We start from the raw sequence: 19,376 nt of genomic DNA on the forward strand, positions 1-19,376 counted from the left end.
TGAATGAGGAATTGGGCCAGCCAGAGAACTTGGGTGAGGCAAGAACACTTACAAAACTTTTCTGCTCTGTTGGTATCCCAAAGAAGCCCAGATGTCAAAGGGAGATTGTTCCAGCTCAACTAATACAGAGCAAATAATACTTTGCTTGTTAGCTCTGTCTCTTTAACCGACCATGTCTGTTCTCTATTTTTTTTTAAAACCCTAGAATTCATCAGTAAAAAATAAAATCTTTTAGTCAGGTGACTCACCAATATTTTAGTTTCACTGGAGATTACTTACCTCTTTTCTTACACTTAGGATATGCCAATTTCCCCTCCACACACTGTACTCTAAAGGCAGAAGATGTTGGATCTCTCACATATCCATTTTTACAGTCAAATTCAACAAAGTCTCCACTTTGTAAATTCAGTCTTGTTCTTGAGCTCCATTTCAGCCCAATATTGTTTTTCTCCATATCTTCTGGGAATGTTATACATAACTCTGGAAATGGAAAAGTATAATTTAAGCATGTACACGTGGATCTATCATTGGAAATTTGATTCACTAACTATTGAGATGTACCCTGTCACCAAATGCTTTACTTAGCTAAATAAAACAGAAGTATTTACAGATAAGATTTGAAAAGTAAAGGAGAGATGGTAAGGTTGAGAGAACAAGAAGGAATTATCGAGAAACAAGCTTTCACACATATCCAGGTGATACTGTGGGAAGGAACAGAGAAGAGACTGGGGCTAGATGAATAGCGAGAGAGACAAGGTTAGATTATATTTTACAATCTGGCCCATTTGTGTCACTCAGCTCATGCAAATGGGCCAGAATCAAGCCATAGCTGGCCAACAGAATACTCCCCATGTAGAATGATCCTTTTCAAGCCTCAGAAAGAGTAACAGAGGGCAATTCACCCTCATAGTGCTAGATAACTACTGCGTGGTGCATGAGACACAGCAGAATGCATGCGCAGGCTGAACAGATACTGCTACATGAAATCTCCAATCAAAGGTGCAAGGGACGCAAGTGCACCTAGGATGGAGTACCCATTGGGACACTACTCGAAGAAGAAGGAATTCAAGAGAAGGGGGCTTTCAAAACAACGGTACTCATAGGCCTGGTCTACACTAGGACTTTAATTCGAATTTAGCAGCGTTAATTCGAATTAACCGCGCACCCGTCCACACCAGGAAGCCATTTAATTCGACCTAGAGGGCTCTTTAGTTCGAATTCAGTACTCCACCCCGACAAGGGGAGTAGCGCTAAATTCGACATGGCTATGTCGAATTAGGCTTGGTGTAGATGCAAATCAAACTTAGTAGCTCCGGGAGCTATCCCACAGTGCACCACTGTGTTGACGCTCTGGACAGCAGTCCGAGCTCAGATGTTCTGATCAGCCATACAGGAAAAGCCCCGGGAAAATTTGAATTCCTTTTCCTGTCTGGCCAGTTTGAATCTCAATTCCTGGTTGGACATCGTGGCGAGCTCAGCAGCACTGGCAGCGATGCAGAGCTCTCCAGCAGAGGAGTCCATGCAATCTCAGAGTAGAAAGAGGGCCCCAGCATGGACTGACCGGGAAGTCTTGGATCTGATCGCTGTGTGGGGCGATGAGTCTGTGCTTTCGGAGCTGCGCTCCAAAAAACGGAATGCAAAGACCTACGAGAAGGTCTCCAAAGCCATGGCACTCAGAGGATACAGCCGGGATGCAACGCAGTGCCGCGTGAAAATCAAGGACCTGAGACAAGGCTACCAAAAAATCAAAGCGGCAAACGGACGCTCCGGAGCCCAGCCCCAGACATGCCGCTTCTACGAGGCACTGCATGCCATTCTCGGTGGGTCTGCCACCACTGCCCCACCAGTGACCGTGGACTCTGAGGATGGGATAGTGTCGACGGGCAGTTCCTCGGCGATGTTCGCCGATGGGGAAGATGAGGAAGGGTTTGTGGAGGACGAGGCAGGCGACAGCGCTTACAATACTGCTTTCCCCGACAGCCAGGATCTCTTCATCACCCTCACAGAGATCCCCTACCAACCCTCCCCGGCCGTTAACCCGGACTCTGAATCAGGGGAAGGATCAGTCGGTAAGTGCTATAAACATGTAAACATTTATTTTTTAAAAAACAGGAATAAAAACTATATGAAAAGAAGGTCAATGCATATAGGGATCGAACAGAAATCCTCTTGGGACAGTTCCACGAAGCTCTCGTAGAGGTACTCGAAAAGCCTCCGCAGGAGGTTCCTGGGGAGAGGTGCCTTATTGCGTGCTCCGTGGAAGCACACTCTTCCGTGCCAGGCCATCCTGAGGTATAGTGGGAGCATTGCCTCGACCAGCATGGCAGCATAGGGCCCTGGTCTGTGCAGGGATTCACGCAGCATGCGCTCTCTGTTTCTCCTGGTGACCCGCCTCAGGGTGATCTCGCTCGGCGACTGCTGCATCTAATTAGGGGAATTACTTTAATGTTACTATTGTGAATGCTTGACTTTTCCTTTGCATAACAATGACTGTCGTTTAACAGCCACGTGGTGGAGGCTGCAGAGGAAAAGCATACAGGGATCTTTCCCGGGGACAGCCGCGAGGGGCTGGAACAGGGTCAGACTTTATGCTTTCCAGATTGCCTGCAGCAGGAGGGCACTGCTAACCATTAACTGTTAAACAGCCTAAAGTTTACGGCTTACCAGGCCTGGCTGCTACACGGATTCTGCTGTCCTGCCCCGCTTGTCCGATCTCCAGTGCAAGACCCCAGGCAATGAAAGCGTATGCCGAAAATTCGAACTTGTCCTGAGAGCACATGAGATTAGGTGCCCTGTATGGTCTTGTTCACAGAAACTGAGTAGATTGTGTTCAGTGTTCGCAAACATGTATCTTTGGAAGGAAATCACTTCCTTTTTCCCATCACACAGCTGCGGCTCTTTCCCGAACTGCCCCGGCATCCCCCTCACAGAGGTTGGCGCAGATTAGGCGGCGAAAGAAAAAGACTCGGGACGAGATGTTCGCTGAACTGATGGCCTGCTCCAGAGCCGAGGCGGCCCAGCAGAGCCAGTGGAGGGAGACCCTCTCTCAGCAGCAGCGCTCACACAGCGAACGGGAGGACAGGTGGCGGCAGGAAGACCAGCAGGCGACTCAAACACTGCTTGGACTAATGAGGGAGCAAACGGACACGCTCCGGCGCCTTGTGGATGTTCTGCAGGACCACAGGCAGGAGCAGAGAGCCCCCCTGAACTGTATCTGCAACCGCCCTCCCCCGCCACAAAGTCCTGTCCCCCCCTCACCCAAAATCACAAGAAGGAGGGGCGCTAGGGGCCATGAAAACTGTCACTCCACCCCAGCAGAGCGCTCATGTACCAAACAGCTCTCATTCCCTAAAGTATGAGAATTGCTTCCCTTCCTGGCTCACCCGATCCCAAATCCCAGTTTCATCCCCCAACTGTGTAGTTGAGTATTAAAAATAGTTTGCTGTTCATTAGTGTTTCCGTCATGTTTCTTTGCAGAAGACTTTGTGTGAAGGGGGGGAGGGGTTTGTTAATTGCATAGGACAGCCACCATTACCAGGGTACAGACATGGGGGCAGCATCAACAGCAGGTCACACACAGAGTGCAGTCACTAGGCACCCGGGTCACTCTGCGAGGTGTCTGCTGCCCCAGGTCAGTCTGGGAGGTGTATGCTGCCCCAGGGTCCGAGCGCCTGGCATCCACAAATGGCAAGGCAGGCTGCCCGTACCATGCCCTTCCACCCTAGCCATGAACCTCTCCGATGCCCTGAGCCCCAGCCAGAGCCATCATCCCCCTACACCTACTCACCCTTCCCACACACCCCTCACCCCTTCCTGCAAACCCACCCCTTCCTGCACACCCTCCTGTAACTGTCCTCCCCTCAGAGACCGCTGTAGGAGCAGGAGCCTGTCAGTCCTCGAGTGTAGAAGCGGTCTGTACATCACTGCACACCATACCCACCACAGTCTGCGTCCCTGTTTGAACCCTTTAACGCGAATTTGTTAGTAAAGAAAACTTTGTGAATTAAAAATGTTCCAATACATTTATTTTTAAACGTCTGTTGGAAGGGGGGAAACCTGGGGAACGGGGTATGTAACCGCTGAAAAAAGTGAATAGTAAGTGAAACAGGGGCAGGTTCAGCTTCTCTGTAAAGAGACTGGACAGTCATAGGTTACCCTGCTCTCTGAGGAACCTAGCTTTCAAAGCCTCCCGGATGCACAGCGCTTCCCGCTGGGCTCTTCTAATCGCACGGGTGTCTGGCTGAGCGTAATCAGCAGCCAGGCGATTTGCCTCAACCTCCCATCCCTCCATAAAGGTCTCCCCCTTGCTCTCACAGAGATTGTGGAGCACACAGCAAGCTGCAATAACAATGGGGATATTGGTTTCGCTGAGATCCGAGCGAGTCAGTAAGCTCCTCCATCTCCCCTTGAGACGTCCGAAAGCACACTCCACCACCATTCTGCACTTGCTCAGCCGGTAGTTGAAGAGCTCCTTGTCACTGTCCAGGGCGCCTGTATAGGGCTTCATGAGCCAGGGCATTAGCGGGTAGGCTGGGTCCCCGAGGATCACTGTAGGCATCTCCACATCCCCAACACTTATATGGTGGTCCGGGAAGAAACTACCTTCCTGCAGGCGTCTAAACAGACCAGAGTTCCTGAAAACACGCGCGTCATGAACCTTGCCCGGCCACCCGACGTAGATGTTGGTAAAACGTCCCCTATGGTCCACCAGTGCTTGCAGCACCATTGAAAAGTAGCCCTTTCGGTTAATATACTGGCTGGCCTGGTGGGCCGGTCCCAGGATAGGGATGTGAGTGCCATCTATAGCCCCACCGCAGTTTGGGAATCCCATCGCGGCGAAGCCATCTATGACGACCTGGACATTTCCCAGGGTCACTACCTTTGAGAGCAGTAGGTCAACGATTGCGTGGGCTACTTGCATCACAGCAACCCCCACGGTAGATTTGCCCATGCCAAAGTGGTTCGCTACTGACTGGTAGCTGTCTGGCGTGGCAAGTTTCCAGAGGGCTATGGCCACTCGCTTCTGCACAGTCAGGGCTGCTCGCATCCGGGTGTCCTGGCGCTTCAGGGCAGGGGCCAGCAAGTCACACAGTTCAAGGAAAGTGCCCTTACGCATCCTGAAGTTTCGCAGCCACTGTGATTCATCCCAGACCTGCAGCACTATGCGGTCCCACCAGTCTGTGCTTGTTTCCCGGGCCCAGAATCGCCGTCCCATAGCATGAATGTGACCCATTGCCACCATGATCTCCGCGCGGATCCCGTGCTGTGAGAGGTCTGTGCCACTCTGACACTTCATGTCCTCACCGCGCTGCCGGAGCCTCCTCGCCCGATTTCTCAGCAGCTGACTGTGGAAGAGGTGGACGATAAGGTGCGAGGAGTTGACAACGGCCATAAGTGCAGCGATGATCGCAGCGGGCTCCATGCTCGCAGTGCTGTGGCGTCCGCGCTGTCACTTACCAGAAAAGTGCGGTAACAGATTTCCCGCCGGCGCTTTCAGGGAGAGAGGGCGGGAGTGACGGTTGAATGACAACAGTTACCCAAAACCACCCTCGACACATTTTTCCCCCAGCATTGGGGGCTCTACCCAGCATTCCAATGGGAAGCGGGGACTGCGGGAACTGTGGGATAGCTGCCCAGAATGCACCACTTCCAATGTCGACGCTTGCCCCGTTAGTGTGGACTCACAAAGTCGAATTAGTGTCCTTAGTGTGGATACACAAATTCGAATTCATAAGGTCGAATCCACAAATTCGACCTAAGTTAAATCGAACTACTCTTGTAGTGTAGACATACCCATACTGTATAAAGGAACAGTCTGTTGGAGGCTGGGACCAGATGAGCAGAGAAAAAAAAGAAAGAAAGACACACACACACACACACACACACACACCCTCGATTTTACAATCTGGCCCCTCTGTGTCACTCATCTGATACAAGGGGCTTTACTAGGTATAGGCTATGAAGCCAGGGTGGGGGGAACCTGGGCTGTGGCTTGATTGTTTTTTGACTGGGCCAGACCTGATCAGCACTGTGATCCTGTGTGCCAGGTCACAAGGCCGGGCACTGATTTGGAGTGGATGGGATTAGGAGTTTATGAGCCAGGGCACTCAAACTGCTGGTTGTGGTGGTGTTGGTGGCCTGCCTGAGAAAGGAAGACGACAGGCAGGAAGAAGGCAAATCTGTGTCCCACTCACACACTCCTTAATTTTGTTGCATTGCCCATGTCTGTAGTGATGAATAAATACAGGAGCTGAGGATCAATTGGTGAAGCCATTTATGTCTGAGGTAGAAGTTGCCAGAAAGCTGTGGGAAAGCCAGTGGACAGCAAGAAAAGCTCTGGAAGAGTAGCCCCACAGAAAAGCTGTGAAAGCATTTTTTTGGACCGAGTGCTGCATGTGAAGAGATGACTCGCAGTCTGAGAGGAAATATTTGTTGGGTCAGCAACTACAAAGTCTCTAGGCAGATTGAGAAGCCCAGCTGCAACACTCCCAGTGTAAAATGGCCAGCAAACTAACCCTCATGGATAGAAGGTTTCCCAGTAACTCAAGGAAATCATGAAATCTTTCCCCAACATGGAGCTTCCTAACAGTGATGAGGTCCAGCAAGGACTTGACTTAAGGAGCTTTTAAAATCTATCTATCTATCTATTTATATATCAGCCTCAGAGGGAAAGCAGATGAGTGCAAACCACACTAGAAGTCAGCTATCTGAATGAGGAATTGGGCCAGCTAGAGAACTGGGTAAGACAAGAACACTTAGAAAACTTTTCTGCTCTGCTAGTAACCTAAAGAGGCCCAGATGTCAGAGGAAGATTGTCCCAGCTCAAGTAATAGAGCTTACAAGCAAAGTAACCCATGAATCTCTTTAATCCACCATGTGTGTTCTCTATTTAGATTGCAAGCTGTCTGGGTCAGGAAGCATGATTTCCCACATGTTTCTATGGTACCCATCACAATGGTGCCATAATATTTTTTTAGAACCTGAGAATTCCCTAGTAAAAATTAAGACAGGTGACTCATCAATATTTTAGTTTCACTGGAGATTACTTACCTCTTTTCTTACATTTAGGATATGCCATTTTCCCCTCCACACACTGTACTCTAAATGCAGAAGATGTTGGATCTTTCACATATCCATTTTTACAGTCAAATTCAACGAAGTTTCCACTTTCTATGTACAATTTTGTTTTCGAGCTCCATTTCAGCCCAATATTGTTTTTCTCCATATCTTCTGGGGTTGTTGTACATGGCTCTGAAAATGGAAAAATATAATTTCAGTATGTACACGTGGATGCATCATTGGACATTTGATTCACTAACTGTATTAAGACTGACCCTGTCCCCAAATGCTTTACATAGCCAAATAAAGCAGGGAAATATTTTCAGATAAGATTTGAACAGAAAAGGAGAGTTGGTACAGCTGAGAGAACAAGGAGGAGCTCTAGAGAAGGAGGCTTTCACACAAACTAGTCCAGGCTTTTGCTAGAATAAGCATCCCTAAGGAGATCTTGACAGACCAAAGGACTCCCTTCATGTTGAGAGTAATACAAGACTTATGTACCCTGCTCTGCATCCAAGCCTTGCGGACCTTGGTCTATCATCCCCAAACAGATGGTCTGGTCGAGCGATTTAACCATACTCAAGAGCATGATCTGAAAGGTGGAGGCCCAAGACAGAAGAGACTGGGATTACCCTCCTACCATACTGGATGTTTGCAATATGAGAAGTTCCCCAGACATCTACTGGATTCTCCATCACAAGGCTGAACCACCACCGAAGTAGGTAGTACCATAAATGGACTATGGAGATTCTAACTGCTAGGCATTCCTTTTCTACTACGTCATACTGTTGCTCCTTGGACGTGGGGTTTCTTACAGGATTGGCTTTGGGGTACTGCGTAGCATAGTCCAAGATGACAAATATGCTTTGGTGGCCCTGGGCTGATCTTTCTAGTGGGCCCACTAGATCCATGGCTATCCTTTCAAAAGGCCTCAACCAGAAGAGGTGGGGCCTCTCAAGTTTTAAAGTCCCTGGGGCACAGACTGTGACTGGAAGCCTCAGGGCCTTTAAATCAACCCAGGGCTCTCAGCTGCAGTGGTAGCTGGGAGCCCCCTGGGCTCACGGGCAAATTAAAGGCTCCGGGGCTCCGGCCGCCATGGACCTCTGGGCCCTTTAAATCCCCACCACACCTCCAGCTGGGCTCAGGGCTCCCACAGCTGCAGGGAGCTCCGAGCCCTTTTAATCTCAGCCACAGAAGCCGGTGCGGTCTGGCATGGCGTTCTGGCTCTTGCCGGTAGGCCGTACCGGACCGTACTGGCTTACTTTCACCTCTGCCTAGGTCCTTTTGGGGCCTGGGGCTGCTCCTTGGTGCATGTTCTTCTAGCTATGGCTTTCTTGGAGTTCTCAATGGTCTGGGGCCTCTGGGTCGGGAATGGATGGTTTCCTGGAACACCGTATTTCATCTCCTGGGGTTTCAAACAGTTCACGGGCTGCCAGTTGTCTCTCCACGAGGGTGACCAGTTCATCATAGGTAGAGGGGTCATTCTGGCCTACTCAGGCTGAAGGGTAGTCCCCTCATAGCGGTCCAGCACAAAGAGCTCCATCATTTTTCTCAGAGCTGAGGGCCTCCTGGCATAACCACTTCCGGACTAGGTGGATTAGGTCAAACAGTTGTGACCATAGTGTCTTGTCTTCACAAGACTGCCGTTCATGGAACTTCTGGGCTCATGGGCAAATTAAAGGCCCCGAGGCTCTGGCCGCCATGGACCTCTGGCCCCTTTAAATCCCCACCACACCTCCAGCTGGGTTCAGGGCTCCCGCAGCTGCGGGGAGCTCCAAGCCCTTTTAATCCCAGCCGCAGAAGCCGGTGCGGTCTGGTATGGTGTTCTGGCTCTTGCCGTTCATGGAACTTCTGGGCTTGCAAGGCCATCATTACCCTGGACCTGGACAGGATCTCTGCATTCAGCAGGGGGTAATCTGTCACCTCCTCTGCAGTGATATCATAGTATGCCTTCTGGGCCTCCCCTCACAAAAATGGGACAAGGATGCCCGACTGCTGGTCTTGGGGCCAGGCCTCCTGCAGGGCTCTCCTCTTGAAGGCCAGGAGGTATTCCTCCACATTATCCTCCCAGGTCATTTTCTGCAGACAGTAGCTGGCCCATGTGGTCCATGTCCCGCCATACCCATGGCTCAGCTCTGTAAGGGTCTTCACCTGGTTCACAAGTTCCTGCAGCATGGCCTGATCTTGTGTGGCTTGATTCGTCAGCAGGTGATTGGTCTCCTCCTGCAGCCACATGGCCTCCTGTTGGGCAGCTGCCTGGACCCAGGTAGCTTCCTGCTGGGCAGTAGTGGCTTACACCAGTGCTTCGACCACGTCCTCCATCTTGGGGATGGGGTGGTCATGACCCATCCTGGGTTACATTCACGGCACGGAAATCCTACTTCTGGAACCATGTGTTGCAAAATGGCCAATGTTGATATGGTGGGTCCTGCACTTTTCTTGGTGGGGGGAAAGTACGCCACCCTTTGCCCCTGCTCTCAGGAAGGTGGTAGAGGAGAGAAAGCAGGGGAGGGGTCTGGGTTTGCTCCTCACTCTGAGCCCCAGCCCCTGTTGACACCTGCAGGTTTCTAACCATCTTCGCCCTTGGGTAGGGTTACCTTTGGTCCTGGACGCTGGGGGAGGGAGTCTCCCTGCCATCCAGTTCTCTGGTCTTTCAATTCTTCAGCAACACACTTCCAAACTCCAGTCCTCATTCCTTCCTTACACCACACTGTCTGCCTGAAGCAGGGTTTTTTTATTAAGTTTGACAGGCTTTAATTAACTACAGGTGCTTCTATTAACCTGTAGTAACCCACCCTAGTCTACAGGAAACCACACCTTAATTAGCCTAGGGTTTATATATCTCCCACTTCTCCCAGGCCCTGCTGTAGCACCATAGCTAAATAAAGCAGGAAAATATTTTCAGATAAGATTTGAACAGAAAAGGAGATGGTGCGGTTGAGAGAACAAGAAGGAGCTCTAGAGAAGGAGGCTTTCACACTAACCAGGTCATATTGTGAGAAAGAACAAAGAAGAGACTGGGGCTGGCTGAATAGAGAGAGACAGAAGACAGACAGACAGACAGCATTATATTCTATTTTACAATCTGGCCCCTTTGTGCCACTCACCTGGTGCAAGTGGGCCAGAATCTAGCTATATTGAGCCAACAAAATACCATCCATGTGGAAGGATACTTACTTTGATGATATGAAGCTGGCAGATCAGGCTCCCCGTTGTCCTCTCCCCGCCCCCCGACCTTTGTGTAGGTGACATGGCAGAAGAGAAAGGGAATGTGGTGGGCTAGTCCTGAGCTGTGAAGTCAGGTCCAGGATACACAGGCCTACATGATCAGTTCATCATTAATTTCAAACCCACACAGAGGTAGTTGCACAGCTGGGGATCACTGCACCACAATGTACTCCAGCCACCCCTTCCCGTCTCGCTCTCAGCAAATGGAGGTTGGAGAGAGCAGGCTACATTGGTTTTATGCCAGTTACAGTTCCCCCTGGGCAAAAGTGGAATCCCCTGCTGCTCATGCCAGCATCGTGTCTACTTCAAGTACTGAAGAGCGGCGACCAATATTCCTCCTGGTCTTCCATAAGTTAGTGAATTGTATTTCACAGCACCTGCTATAGTTGAAATCTTTTCAACTAAAATATATATTTGAATATATCTTTTCATGTACAGTAAACAGTAGTTTCATTATAATGGTTGTTGCAGGTTTTAACGAAGATATATTTTGGGGGTGCATTCTAAATACTTATAATGGTGTGGTTGTTTGCCATTTGCCGATCTTTCTTTTGGAAAAATCTGCACTGATGTCCCTATAAAGAATGTGAGTCTCCCCCACATATGCTCTGGTATAAAGCAGGGGTCATTCCATTCAGATTTATGGAATTAATCTGGTGTTACACCAGTACAGTTGACTTCAGGATTGGGCCCATAGTATGAAAAATACCACAGTCATAAAACTCATCACATTCTTTTTCATATCGTAAATATTTGTACCCACCTAAGCAAACCGGTGGGTCGGTCCATTGGCCAGACTCACAGCTAACGAAGGCAGATCCCTTCATTCTATAAAAACTTTGGCACTTGTATTCCACTCTTGAACCTGAGTCATATTCTTTCTGTAGGAAGACCAGTACGTCTCCATTATCAATAGCAGGTGGGTGCCCACACTTTCCAGCAGACTCTAAAAGTAATGTAGAAATAAAAAGCATGCACATCAGAGATTTACAATAAATGTTGTAAGATCACAAATATTACAGACTAGTGCTATCAAATGTACTATGATAGAGCAGGAAAGATCCCAAAGGAAAATTAAAAAAAATCCTCTTGGTATTGGAACTGAACACAAAATACTACAAGATATATCTTTAAAGTTAACGCAGAATGATACTTCCATACTAGTAGTATGGAACTAATGGCAAAATAGGTAATTTGCTACTCCAGCTTGGTCAAGACCTGATCCTGGGTTGCTTTTCAAACAGGTTAATTTGAAATCCTTTGCATCAATCAGCTCTGCCCAACTAATCTCACCAGTCTGTCTTGAGCACTGACTAGCACAGGAACAGAAAGTAAGAGGCTTTGGCCCACCTCCTCTTCTCCTTAGGCTCATGTGGATCAATCAACTGAGAAGTGCATCCTTGTGTAGTACCTACTCTCTCCAGGACCATATTACCATGTAGGGTGTTTGATACACCCAGCACTTGTCTCAGAGCATTGTGAATTATGATGTTACCTTTATAGCTTATCTTCATATTGAAAGACTGGGGTAAATAATGGTAAGAGGATACAAGCTAAATAGAAGTTGGGACAATACAGGCCAAAGGAGTGGAATATGAAACATAGAATAACACTAGAGAACATAACATAAGAACATAAGAAAGGCCGTACCGGGTCAGACCAAAGGTCCATCTAGCTCAGTATCTGTCTACCGACAGTGGCCAATGCCAGGTGCCCCAGAGGGAGTGAACCTAACAGGCAATGATCAAGTGATCTCTCTCCTGCCATCCATCTCCATCCTCTGACGAACAGAGGCTAGGGACACCATTCTTACCCATCCTGGCTAATAGCCATTTATGGACTTAGCCACCATGAATTTATCCAGTCCCCTTTTAAACATTGTTATAGTCCTAGCCTTCACAACCTCCTCAGGTAAGGAGTTCCACAAGTTGACTGTGCGCTGCGTGAAGAAGAACTTCCTTTTATTTGTTTTAAACCTGCTGCCTATTAATTTCATTTGGTGACCCCTAGTTCTTGTATTTTGGGAATAAGTAAATAACTTTTCCTTATCCACTTTCTCAACATCACTCATGATTTTATATACCTCTATCATATCCCCCCTTAGTCTTCTCTTTTCCAAGCTGAAGAGTCCTAGCCTCTTTAATCTTTCCTCATATGGGACCCTCTCTAAACCCCTAATCATTTTAGTTGCTCTTTTCTGAACCTTTTCTAGTGCTAGAATATCTTTTTTGAGGTGAGGAGACCACATCTGTACACAGTATTCGAGATGTGGGCGTACCATGGATTTATATAAGGGCAATAATATATTCTCAGTCTTATTCTCTATCCCTTTTAATGATTCCTAACATCCTGTTTGCTTTTTGACCGCCTCTGCACACTGCGTGGACATCTTCAGAGAACTATCCACGATAACTCCAAGATCTTTTTCCTGACTCGTTGTAGCTAAATTAGCCCCCATCATGTTGTATGTATAGTTGGGGTTATTTTTTCCAATGTGCATTACTTTACATTTATCCACATTAAATTTCATTTGCCATTTTGTTGCCCAATCACTTAGTTTTGTGAGATCTTTTTGAAGTTCATCACAGTCTGCTTTAGTCTTAACTATCTTGAGTAGTTTAGTATCATCTGCAAACTTTGCCACCTCACTGTTTACCTTTCTCCAGATCATTTATGAATAAATTGAATAGGACTGGTCCTAGGACTGACCCTTGGGGAACACCACTAGTTACCCCTCTCCATTCTGAGAATTTACCATTAATTCCTACCCTTTGTTCCCTGTCTTTTAACCAGTTCTCAATCCATGAAAGGACCTTTCCTTTTATCCCATGACAGCTTAATTTACGTAAGAGCCTTTGGTGAGGGACCTTGTCAAAGGCTTTCTGGAAATCTAAGTACACTATGTCCACCGGATCCCCCTTGTCCACATGTTTGTTGTAACCTTCAAAGAACTCTAATAGATTAGTAAGACACGATTTCCCTTTACAGAAACCATGTTGACTATTGCTCAAGAGTTTGTTTTTCTATGTGTCTGACAATTTTATTCTTTACTATTGTTTCAACTAATTTGCCCGGTACCAACGTTAGACTTGCCGGTCTGTAATTGCCGGGATCACCCCTCGAGCCCTTTTTAAATATTGGCGTTACATTAGCTAACTTCCAGTCATTGGGGATTTAAAGGACAGGTTACAAACCTTAGTTAATAGTTCCGCAACTTCACATTTGAGTTCTTTCAGAACTCTTGGGTGAATGCCATCTGGTCCCGGTGACTTGTTAATGTTGAGTTTATCAATTAATTCCAAAACCTCCTCTAGTGATACTTCAATCTGTGACAGTTCCTCAGATTTGTCACCTACAAAAGCCAGCTCAGGTTTGGGAATCTCCCTAACATCCTCAGCCGTGAAGACTGAAGCAAAGAATCCATTTAGTTTCTCCGCAATGACTTTATCGTCTTTAAGCGCTCCTTTTGTATTTTCATCGTCAAGGGGCCCCACTGGTTGTTTAGCAGGCTTCCTGCTTCTGATGTACTTAAAAAACATACATGAGAGATACATGAGTGTAAATCATACAAGACAGAAATACCACACAAATGGAGGGAAAAAGGAAAGAGAGAATCCCAGGACACAAAAACCTCTTGATGTCCCTATAACTGATAAAATCATAGATGTGTCCTTTAGAAAGAACCCTTCACTGGATGCATTTTAAAAATAATTGATAGAGAAGCCAAAGTCATCATCTGAAATGTATTCTCTAATCTAAACTGCCTTTTCCTCTCTCTCTGTTCCTCTTCTCCCAGAAAGGGAAGTGAGATTGGGATAAATAAGATAAAGTTTTGAAAATGCCAAGGGCAAAAATTAACATGAGTAATAAAATACTATACCTTTACTCATCATAACTTGACATGTATCTCTGCTCCCTTTCTGCTTAATGGTCTGACCCTTTTGCCTTAAGTCTCATCCCTAGGTCTCACTTTTGAAATGTGCATTTCTGGCACTGGTGGCCATTTTGAAAAAAAAAGTTTTTCCTTTTTATTTAATTTATTCTTATTAGATGCATTAGAAATAGGAAAGAAATATATTTCTTGCTCTTTCCTCATTTTGACAAGAGAACACATTCAATATATTTAGTGCATTTATTTAGTAAATAAAGTCTACTAAACAGGTGTACAATGTTGTAATAACCAAAGAATAAAGAAAGGCTAACATGCATCTTTAGGGAAAAACAGTTGTAACAAAAAACAGAAATGGCAGAATCAAGTGTTCTATATATAATACTTTTTTATATGCAGTTAATATATTTCGTAATAAAGCTTTAAAGTCCAAGGAATAAATAAGAAGGTTTTTACACACACACACACACACAAAATCACATATTTTTACAGAAAAATATTTTATTCACTTACTGTATTTTTAAATAAAGAAATTAAATAATTGTACCATGTCTAAATGACAAGGAATAAAGGAGGAGAAGTTTTATATATGCACATCATGCATTTTTCTTATTTTTAGAGAAAATATTTTATGTATTTAATATATTTTTAAATAGTAATTAATTATACAAAATCTTAAGGTAGAGACAAAGGAGAACTGTTAATACATACTTTATATAGAATTATGCATTTTTATAAGAAAATATATATTTCATGAAGTTAAGGCCTTTCTAAATAGTCACTAAATAATACTTTGAGACCTTTGTGGAACTGTTTAATCAACTTCATTTAGAATTGTAATATCTGCATAATTTTTTTTCTAAAAATGCATAATTCTTTCTATATGTATATATTAATACTTTATTCCTTTTTCATTAATACTTTCTATAATTTAATGATTTTATTCAAAAATATGCTAGCTGAATTAAAAATAATTTCCTATAAAAATGAGGAACATGCATATTAACATGTCATAACATTTCTCTATTCTGCTGTTACTAAGCTCTTTTTAATTATGTAATGACTTAAGTTAGTACATTTCTAACTAAATTTTCTCTAAAAATGTATGATTTTATGTAACACTCCTTTATTTCTCTGTCATTCACTTTGTACAATTATTTAATGAACTAGAACTGTTCTAAATGCACAAAAATATTTGTTTCTCAAAATGCATGATTCTTTAGAAGTGAACTAACTGCATATAATTTTTTTTCTTAAATGATAGAAGGGATGTTAACATATATATATTAACACTTTGTTCTGCCATTACTAAGATGTTTGTAAATTAGTATACTTCTAAATAATTGAAAAACTGTCTTAAAATTATGTTTTGTAAAACATGCATGTTAACCTTTGTTTGTCATTATGACTTTGTACACCAGATTACTAGACTTTATTTAAAATTGCACTAAATGCATAAAAACATTTTCTTCTTAATGTGGAAAGGGCCACAAAGCTTCATTCAGTTCTACTACTTCCAGAAAGGAGAAATGGAATCAGAAGTTTTAAAAACTTCCATTTGTTTTCAGGATGGCAGCCAGCATCAAAAATGCACGTGTCAAAAATGAGACTTAGGAGAGGGACATAAGGCAAAAGGGATGGGTCATAAAGCAAACGAGAGGCATGGGAACATACCAAAAAGTAGCATGAGTGAAGCTATAGCTTTTTTAAAATGACTAACATTGAATTTCCCTGGAAATAGAGGATGAAAGGCAGCAAGAAAGTGAGAAGAAAAACTCAGAGCTACATAGCTATTGGCTTTCTACATATCACTTAGCCTTCTGTATCTAATAGCTAAACTTTAAGAAACTGTTTGGGGCAGCATAGGGGCTCTCTCCACCTCAGGGATAGCTCCAAAACCATTGCATCTCTCTTCCAGACAATGGTTTAGCTTGGTGCTTTTTGGTGTGAACAAGGTGCGTTGCATGCTGCACTACAGTTTCGGGGGTGGGGGGATGAGTTATGCTCCCCTTTGTGGTTGACTAGCTGTTCTGCCAAGGCCCTGCCTCCCCATCCTTCTTATGTGGTGGGTAGCATCCCACTGGGAACAGCACTAGTAAAAACATTTGGGTTAGGATGCATAGAATGAAAGTCAAGCAACTATGGAGATTTATCAAAATCATCACGATTCTGCAAAAAGTTTGATGAATCTGTATTTTATCTGAGGGGAAAATTTCTGATGAGCTCTATCCACATCATACTGTGCTCTTCCTCCCCAACTCACAGAAACTCCTCTGTGGATTCTCCCTTGGAGTTTATGCTTTGTGCCAGAGGTGGATATGCCAACTAGTCTCTGCCAGATTGCTTTTGTTTTGGGGGGCGGCGGGGGAGGGAACAAAGTCACGTTTCTTCTTCATGTCACAAGGATAATTTTATATGTACCTGAGCATACTGATGGGGCTGTCCATTTTCCTAAGTGACATGTGATTATTTTGGATCCCGTCATTCTATGAAAACTTCGACATTTTGTATTCCACTGAAGAGCCTTCTGTATATACTGGCAATAGGTCAGAAATGATGTCTCCATTTTGAATAGAAGATGGGGGGCCACACCTTCCTAACACATCTAAAATAAACAGAGCATTGAAACAGAGTAATTGCACTATATTAGGGTACTAGTTACTTAAAGTGGAAGTGCTAGTAGCACTATTCCCTGCCCTAACTATACCTGTAAAATCTGAGCCTTCAATAAAGTAAGAGATCAATCTTGTTATTTTTTTTAATTAATGTTTAACTCGCCTCATATTTTTCTTTTCTTCCAGGTCTCAGTTCCTGATTCCAAGTAGTTACCTCTCTCACTGTACAGATAACATGGAAGGAAGGGTGGTAAGGCTAGAATATTGGAATTACTCTTCCTGAGAAGTTTTACTTTACCAGGAGATCCATGCTCTATGAAGGCTCAGTAATGTTCATGCATCTTGGGTAGACTATTTCTATGTGCTCTGTATTGGGCTGAGTGAGAAGGTGAAGTGCTTACATCTGTCTAGTGAGGTTTCCAGTGTTAAATGTGATAGTGGTTATTGTGATATAAGCACTTCTCCATTGAGCTACTTAATATACATTAAAGAATGATTTAATATCATAGTCTGGACGAGCCTAGGAGAAATTTCAGCATAATTAAATGTTTGTGTCCCTCATTTGGGGTCCTTGTTATACATTGTGCCCTGCATTTTGGCATTGCATGTTGAGAAGCTTGCCCTGAGTTGACTTAAGTTCTTGCCACTCTAAGTTGTCATTAATTAAACTCTAGAGGCCACATCCTTGACCCTGGTTAGCTGGTAGAAGGTTCCCTATGGGACTTCTCTTGTCAGCACAACTTAGAACAGTCCTTGGGCTGCTTACAGTTATGGCAGGAGCTGTTTCTCCCCCACCATCCACTTGTGGCCCCAAATGTGGAGCGAAAGGTGTCTGAATGTTGGCTAACGTACAAAACAATTAACCAAGCCAATGAAACAACTGATAATAGCACAGTGTACTGGCACCTCATGTCATTTTCTGTGCAGAGTTTGGTGTACATGAAATTCCCTTATCCGGATATGCCTGCCTAAGGGAGTGCATTTTTCCAGAATGTAATACATTGAGTAGCTCAGTTACCATGGATTATCTGAGCAAAAACAGCCTGTCCTACATTAACAGTTATGATTCAAATTACCTCTTTAGTGTACCAAAGTTCTTAACTGCTTCGAACCCTCCCAGTCTCTTGGAAAGTCATCCCTCTATGTCCTATTTCACTGAATGATGTGATGGGAAAGGACTCAGACGGTCTAGTGTCAAAGATTAAAATGACCCCTTCTCTAGAGCACTCAATGCACTATCTATCCCCATATTATCTATATATCAGGTCCATATACCGGAAACTTTTCTACAATCAGCACGATATTACTCTTGGAGTGATATGAAATAAAAACAATCTCCAAACATACATAAATCCTGTTGAATTTATAATTCATTTAATGTGGCAAAAATAACTATGGAGATGAACAGGAAACAGATGTGAGTACCTTAGTAAATTTCACCAGCTGTCAGGATTACAGCAATAATGCACACAGAGCTACTAGGAATGCTCACATACTTTTGCGCTCTGAATCCCTTTGAAGTATTTTGAGGGATTCACTCAGCCTTGTTTCATTAGGCAGTAGACACATGGGAATAGTCTTTAGAACAACACAAGGGAGGCCCCATAACTAACCCTCCATCTGCAAGGGTTCTCACACACTCTCCTCCATTTGTTACTAAATCCCTATGTTACCATGTTCCATGTGTCATTGTTTTACCCTTGCAAAATGGGGCTAAGGATCCTTTAATTCATTTTGCAACTTACCTTGTCCCTTAGCATAGAAAGCCCACAGTATCTGAATGATGATACCGCTCAGCAAAGTCATGTTGGTGCTTGATAAAGTACACCCAGCACTTGTAATAGCTGACCTGGAGTTATGCTCTTCTCTGGATCCTGTCCTCAGCAAATGAAAACTGACCTTCCTTTATAACCCCTTTCTGTTGTACCCTCGACCTCTTCTCTTGCAACATCTAATTCCAGAAATAACAGATGTAAACTCCACCAGGAACACAGTACAAGTTGTTTGTTTATTTCCCAATGCTCCTCTTTCATGACATAGTCAGGAAATGATGTGAAGGGAAACCTCTATTTTACTCTATGACCAACCCATTCTTTTGTACATGCCACAATTTTTGATTATCTAGTTGCTGGGTCACCCGCTTTCTGAAGGTGGCAGGATCTTCAGGGTGAATGTGCATGGCCCCAGTCCTCTTCCCTCACCAAAAGCAGCACCAGGAGGAGGCACCTGGGCTGGCAGGTTCAGTGGACAGAACACTGAGGTTATATCTATGCTAGAGGTTTACTCCAGGTTAATTGATTCAGTAAACCAGGAGCCTGGAACAAACATTTGGGCAGTGTTTACATTACCTTTTACAGGCGAGTCTCATCTTATGCGAGCGTTCCGTTCCGCGGCTAGCACGTAAAGCGAAAACCATGTATAGTCAAAATTACATTGAGTTGAATGGCGGATGGAATCGCCCACACTACAGGTACAGTGTTAAAATTGTTATTTTTCTCTCTTTTTGTTTTTGCCAACATGTAAAGATGAAATCACGCATGTTAAATGTGTGTAAGATGAGACAGACCTGTATATCTGTGTCAACT

General features: G+C 44.7%; 1 protein-coding gene across 3 annotated transcripts in view; it reads right to left on the reverse strand.

Moving 5' to 3' along the window:
• LOC120369848 (complement factor H-related protein 1-like) overlaps positions 1-18,645 on the reverse strand; it is a 35,533-nt gene extending 16,888 nt beyond the window's left edge. The window contains exons 1-5 of one of the 3 annotated variants that reach the window (XM_039483556.1): positions 18,537-18,624; positions 16,598-16,781; positions 11,051-11,233; positions 7,051-7,251; positions 280-480 (exon numbers count right to left, since the gene is read on the reverse strand). In XM_039483556.1, the coding sequence (XP_039339490.1) occupies positions 280-480; positions 7,051-7,251; positions 11,051-11,233; positions 16,598-16,742 (730 nt within the window). In that variant the 5' untranslated portion in view covers positions 16,743-16,781; positions 18,537-18,624. Of the gene's footprint in view, positions 1-279; positions 481-7,050; positions 7,252-11,050; positions 11,234-16,597; positions 16,782-18,536 lie in introns of all 3 variants that reach the window. The other 2 variants (XM_039483558.1, XM_039483559.1) reach the window with 2 other exon arrangements.
• Between the last annotated feature and the right edge of the window lie 731 nt (positions 18,646-19,376).

Source organism: Mauremys reevesii, linkage group 8 (genome assembly GCF_016161935.1).
Source record: "Mauremys reevesii isolate NIE-2019 linkage group 8, ASM1616193v1, whole genome shotgun sequence".
NCBI lineage: Eukaryota > Metazoa > Chordata > Testudines > Geoemydidae > Mauremys > Mauremys reevesii.